The sequence below is a fragment of the Mesitornis unicolor genome, unplaced genomic scaffold, assembly GCF_000695765.1.
Source record: "Mesitornis unicolor isolate BGI_N332 unplaced genomic scaffold, ASM69576v1 scaffold26965, whole genome shotgun sequence".
Lineage (NCBI taxonomy): Eukaryota > Metazoa > Chordata > Aves > Mesitornithiformes > Mesitornithidae > Mesitornis > Mesitornis unicolor.
The window spans coordinates 8,431-15,177 of NW_010183890.1; the positions used below are offsets into that span (position 1 = coordinate 8,431).

Consider the following 6,747-nt stretch of genomic DNA (forward strand, 5'->3'; position numbering starts at 1 on the left):
TTAAATCATACTTGGTTCCAGACTGATCTCAGTACATTGTTACTGTCCTATTTATGCTCTAAACATAATCCTATACTATGAGTTCTGATGCTTTGTACCAGACCTAGCTTCATCAAAGCTTTGCTAAAAGCCAAGAAAAAGCACAAAGCTCAATTCGCTGAGAACAAAATGCTGGTATTTAGTCAGAAACCTGCTTAACTTTAGTATTCATTTACGTGTCATTGCCTCAAAATGATGTGTCTGGCCATGCAGCTTCAGCAGTCCCTGCTCTAGTTCCCAATGTTCCCAGACCACTGCAGTCACTGACCTGTCACCAACATCCATGCTGCAGGGGCATCAGAGCGCCATCTGTTACCAGTCTTGTGCTTTGAATTCCAGACTTCAGGGCTTGAGATTTTTTTAAATATTTATGGTTTTCTCCCTAGGAAAGCCTTGGAAATCCACACATCCTGCTAGCGCTCTGCAGACCCAGGGGAAGAACAGTCACACGGCATCACCTTCAGTGCAACCAAGGGCAAAGAAGCAGAGCAGCAAGTCTTAATTTTATACTAAGGCAGCATCTCTCAAAAGCACCACCATATATATTGTATCTCAAGAGAGGGAGCACTTTCACAGAAATCCAGCATTCTTTCCTTTTAAGGAAATGCTTTAAGTTCTGTGTAGTTTATTTTCCACATCAACCACACTTGAAGAAAAGCAGACTTGCAGGACAGTCCCTGTTGGTTAGATGTTAAGATTAGATCATGGACTAAACTCCTTTCTGTGCATTAAGGCAGTAGCCAATTTCAGTCCATCCTATGGTTTAATCTCACTGCAGATCATCTGCAGGAACTCAGGAGACCACAGGGAACGCCTTCAGACCATACACTCCTACCAGTTACATGAAGTATACTCATTCCTGTTGTTCCAGGTTTAGTGTGGAGTAACATCACAGCACATACTCTGCTTTCACTACTGTTACATATTAAACTCAAAATTTTAACTGTATGATGCAGCTCAGAACTGCTGCAGCCTGGATTAGCTGAATTTACCCTGGAACACCATCTGCTTGGTGCAGTCAATCTGGAAGTCAGAGCTAGGCATAACAATTTCACTCAACATCTACCAGCTGCACAACTGAGCACCGATTTCCTGCAAAACTTGCATTTCCTTGAAAGTCTGAAGTTCAGGACACAAACACATAGCTTGGCCCATTGGGGCACTGAAGCCAGTACAACACTGAATCCAACCAGCTCTTTATTACTGTGGTATGAAATACTGTTTCCAGATATTAAAGATACAGTATTTAAGTCCAGAAGCCAGCTGCATGTTATTTTTCAGCACCCAGAATCTGCAGCTTAAGCTCGTTACCATCCATACAAAGTTTCTTCCTGTTCTTCTGTAGATTTCAAAAATCAATAGTTTGATTTGCAGCGCTGTTTTTAAGTTACATATCCAGAAAGCACAATTCATGAAAGGTTAGGTTGCAAAGGTCTTCAGCATTTTACCACTGTCAAATATTACAACAGGTCTTTATTTTAAACATTAAAGTGCCACGTTTATGTACAAACTATTAAAATAATAGTAAAAAAGGTAAACTTAAAACCTGCTAAGAAAGCAGTATGGTCATTGCCTCCAGTCTTCTGCAGAGTATTCAGTGGATTTAAGGCTAGAATTTCTCACCTGCTCCTTTGTTTAAGGGGAGAACAGAAGCAAGTGGTCACTGTCCATGACCTCCCATCTTGCAGGAGGGTGCCTGTATCTTTCACAAAATGGAGTAGCACATGTTGTAAGAGACACGTCTAAACATCCTATCGATTCACACCATTGGCAAAGCCTAATACACAGGGATTTTACTGCTGAAGCTGCACTAGCCTCTTGAAAAGTACCAATATCACCACACTTTTCAAGAGTGGGACTTGAATACAGGAATCAAGTCACAGTGACTCAGTATATTAAGGGTTTCCCTGTAAGTAGGGGAGCATACACATTAACTCATTCTCTCAGTTCGTTTAAAAGTCTGCATCCAGAGTGAAAGAGTTGTCCGTGGGTTTCGACATGACACCCATCCTCTGGTATTCACCTACTCGCTTCTCAAAGAAATTGGTCTTGCCTTCCAGAGAGATGTTTTCCATGAAGTCAAAAGGATTCTCCACTTTGTATATCTGAAACACAAAGGCAATTCTATGGTCACTACAGGTGCTCACATCTGGAATACACAAGAGCATCACAGGTCAGCTGGAAGGCATCTAATGACATTGGCGGGCTTACCACATAGTGCACAAAAACCTCTGCACCAAGCTCTGTTGCTTTTGTCCCCGTCTTTTAGCTGCAGTAGACAGGAACACAGCAACCCTAACAGAGCTGTTTTTCCATCACACCTTTTTGTTTTCCACTCTGTGGGTCTCCAAACAGGATCTAGCAGCACAATTGCTAAATGGTTTTATAAGTTATACCAATATTGCTGCAGCCATTTCAGGATTTGTTTCTGGAGGAAATTAAATATTACCTTTTCCCCACAGAAGAGCCAGTTTATTAGAGCCCTACCTTGTTAAATCCCAGTTCCAACATAAGCCGGTCTGCTACAAACTCTATGTACTGTTTCATTAAAGTGCAGTTCATGCCAATCAGCTTTACAGGCAGCGCCTCTGTCAAGAATTCCTGTGGATAAGAGCAGCACATTATGTACAGAAGCTGGTATTCACTGTCCCATCTAGTTTAATTTTATACCAAACAGCTCCCCAGCTTTCCGCTTAACTGCTATCAAGTTCCTAAACAAGGAGCAGACAATTACCTGCTCTATGAGAACAGCATTCATGATGATTTCCTTTACTCTCTCCTCTGATGGTTTGTGTATCAAGTGCTTGAACATGAGGCAGGCAAAATCACAGTGCAAGCCCTGGGAAGAAGTTTCAGAAAAATAAATCAGAACTTCTGAAATAAAAGAGCCACTCAAATCAGTAGCACAGAACAAATAGCCCAGTATCTAGGGACCATCATTGCACTTGTCACATTTAATGTTACCTGCAGACAGCTTCCTGCCTAACCAGAAGGAGGCATAAGGGAGTTGAGCTGGAGCCAGCTGCACTTGCTCCAAATGGCCACGTATACCCAGTGTAAGAGCCGGTGAGAACCCTTAAACTACTTTAGTAGAAATGAAATGCTAAGTTCATTCATTCTCTGCTGTAAGATCCACGATGACACACGTTCACACACTTCAGTGAGTTTTATAGGCTGCCTGTTTCTAAACATACTCCTGTTCTAAAATATAGGCTCCAACTGAGTATCATTACTTTCGAGCTACTGTGGCACATTACCATCTTAACTGTTAGAATTTGAATCATACCTCATCTCTACTGATGAGTTCGTTAGAAAAAGTGAGTCCAGGCATTAATCCTCTTTTCTTCAGCCAAAAAATTGATGCAAAAGAGCCAGAGAAGAAGATCCCTTCCACTGCTGCAAAAGCTACTACACGTTCTCCTGTTAAGAAAAGGTTGATAGTAATATCACAAAATTTAACAGGATTAATACCCAAAAGTTGCAAATAGACCAGTGAACTGCATCCTCCAAGAAGAATAAAGTTAATGCTCAAGCATGCTATAGCCTGTTCTTAAACTATTACAGTAAAGCCTTCTGGTCATTAAGTAAAACTTTTAAACACAAGAGGAAGAAGTAAAAACTAATTAGAGTAGCTACTAAGGAGCTGAAACCAAGGCTTCTTCCCCCAGGTTAACCATCAATACCATCCTTTTGCAAAGACTGCACATCAAAAAGAGCAGTCATTTTAGCAGATTATGTAAGTCAGTGTCTGCTCATCTTTGATTAAGTGACGAACTTGGGTCCTGCAGAATGCTTTAATACCAGTGAAATAATGATCTGTACCATCTCATCCCACCTTGGAAGTGAGACATCTGGAACTGATAAGGCAGAGGAGCTACAGCCTCCACCTGTACGAGTCTGGAGACAGATGACCAGTACAGCTCTGGGCACATGACAGCACTTTCAATTTGATCACACAGCCAGACATATGAAGGTTGCCACATGAGCTATCACTATTCAAAATGTCAGCAGTTTCACAAAGATTCATGTCAGTAGCTCATCTGCAAGATGAAAATTGTTTCCTTAATCTTCAGAACTGTATCAGTATCTTATCCCAGAGAGCACACACTCCGTCTGTGACAACAATGCCTGTGAACTGCAAAGTAGGAGAAATGGTGGTTCCTCTTCTTTTGAGGGAATTTCCCTTTGCTTCCAAATAGATGTAGTATACTTACCATACGTTGCCTTCTTGTCCCCAATCCAGCGCAGAGCCCAGTCAGCCTTCTTTTTAACACATGGTAATGTCTCAATAGCATTAAAGAGAAATTCCCTGAGAAGGATAAAACTCATTAGGATCAGATATCAGCACAACTCGTACAATAAGCATTCACTGCCATAGAAGGTCTTGTACCCTTACAAGCACTCTGCACCTTCACCCTGACAATTAAGTCTCCTCCCCCATCTTATTTTGCACCAATCTAGCTCTGTTTGTACCTTTCTTATCACATCACCAGTTCAAATGAATTCCCATGACAATATCAAGGAGACCACTATTTGACCGAGTATTGAACTTGAACAAGACTTTCAAAACCAAAGATAAACCAGTCTTTACTTTTCACTGGCAAGGAACCAGAGCTCTCACATAAGCAGTTCTTCCTCAAACATGTACTAGATTTAAGTATCTCAGAGCAGAAATTACATAGTCAACTTTCTACAGAGTAGTAGCAATTAAATTTATCTATACTGCAAATAGCATTGTAATGCCACATGATATTTTGCTCAATGGGTGTTGGTCTGACAAGGCAACACCAGAATAACTCAGTCCAGGCTGCACAAAGCCTTGTGTTTAGTTTTCAGATATCATTCTTGAATTGACTCATCTGGTTACAAAAATTTTACACTTTAGGTTTATTTTTAATCAAGAACAAAAGCCACTTCTTAGAAAATGCTACATGCTTTCCTCCCTCTCAAAACAGCCAAGTGAGTAAGGGCAGCACATGCTGTGTAAAAGTGCTAGCCATTAACTAAATGCACTAGGTTTTAGAGTTGACATTTTAGTAAGTGACATCAGTCTCAGAGAAACTTTCTCACATGGCTTTCTACTAGGTGCAGGGGTCCTCCATATGAGTGCTTACTGTAATTTTGTACACCCCCTTATTTGACTGTTCAATCTTTAACAGCTTCATTCCTTTTTTTCAGTATTAAGTGGTTTGCTTCAACCTAATAGAGTTCTTGTTCACACACTTCAGAGGAAGATATTCTGAAATAAAGCTGCTCTTAAGCAGCAGTGGTATTTTATATAAATCTAGTTAAAATCCTAAAGTTAGCCGTAAAGTCAGAGTGACTGATATGCATCACTTAAATATCAACACTTAAAAAGTTTTAAACCTTTCATCATTGAGCAATACAAACCTCTCTTTAGAATCTTTAATGTAGGTGTCAATAAGAAGACTGTACATTTCTGAATGTATATTTTCCATGGCAATCTGGAAGCCATAGAAACAACGGGCTTCTGTGATCTGTACTTCTTGACTGAATCGCTCCACCTAGAGGAAATAAATGAGTGTTTGCAAAAGCATTTTTAACTAAGTTGCAGGTTAGAGGCATTGATGCTGTCTTTAACAGCTCTTGCTCAACCCACAGAATCCTCTTCAGATTAATTTGACTTGTAGATTATTAACAGTAGTATGAAGAGCAGTAGCTCCTCACAGCTTCAAGTCATGAGTTATTCTTTGGTCACAAGAGAAATAAATGGTAAAACTTCTTAGTTTTACGTATCTCCCATTAGAGAGAAGAGCACTGAGATGGAAGAAGCTGAACAAGGACTCTGAACCAGCCAAGTGTTACTGTAAGGCAACGCTCAGTGTCCTGTGGGGAGTGGGCAAACACGTGGGTTACAAAAGCAACCCCAATTTGCTGATCAGCATAAGGCAGCATTACAGCATGTAACACTATGGAACTAGCAAACAAGCTAGATCAGCCAGAAAGCACATCAAACCTGTAGTTATCTGGTTACGGTCACAAAGTGCTGTTTCTGTCAGGACTGTTCCTACGTGCTCACCAGGTTTTCGTTGACAATGCCATCGCTGGCAGCAAAGAAGGCGAGGACATGAGAAATGAAGTACTTCTCCTCAGGCTTCAGGGACTCCCAGTGCGAGATGTCTTTGGAAAGGTCCACCTAAAACATCACCAGAAGAAGCAAGGAATTAATTGCAAAGAGAGGAAGGGCTTCAGGTCGGATGCCCGTGCCAAAGCCCCAGGGCCACCCGCAGCCACCACGCCAGGGAGCAGGCAGCCAGGAAGGCTGTGCCCATGGGGAGTTGCCGGGGCCCACCCGCCCTCTCACCTCCTCTGCCGTCCAGAAGGAGGCCTCAGCCTTCTTGTACATCTGCCAGATGTCGTGGTACTGGATGGGGAAGATGACGAAGCGGCGGGGGTTGTCCCGCAGCAGCGGCTCCTCCTCCGACCCCCGCGGTACCTTGAAGCGACGGAGAGCGGCTCAGGCTCGGCTCTCCTCAGCGCCGGGGGCTGCTGAGGCGGCGCCGGACCTTGGCGGGAAACTGAGGGGCGGCAGCTGGCAATGGGGGAGGGGAAGGGGGATCCCCGCGAAGGAGAGGGGCGCGGGGGGAGCACCCGACAGAGCGGGCACGGGTTGCTCACGGCGGAGGGGAGGAAGACACCACCAGTAGGGATCGGACCCGTGGGGGATAGGAGAGAAGAGCGGGCGCA

General features: G+C 43.0%; 1 protein-coding gene across 1 annotated transcript; it reads right to left on the reverse strand.

The window, feature by feature from the left end:
- Positions 1-1,782: 1,782 nt before the first annotated feature.
- On the reverse strand, positions 1,783-6,493 carry RRM2 (ribonucleotide reductase M2). Its single transcript, XM_010184299.1, has 8 exons — positions 6,365-6,493; positions 6,080-6,196; positions 5,431-5,564; positions 4,254-4,348; positions 3,326-3,459; positions 2,774-2,878; positions 2,527-2,640; positions 1,783-2,144 (listed from the first exon to the last, which is right to left on the reverse strand). Exons 1-8 carry the CDS (start codon positions 6,404-6,406, stop codon positions 1,992-1,994), a joined length of 894 nt encoding a protein of 297 aa, XP_010182601.1. The 5' UTR covers positions 6,407-6,493; the 3' UTR covers positions 1,783-1,991.
- Positions 6,494-6,747: the final 254 nt, after the last annotated feature.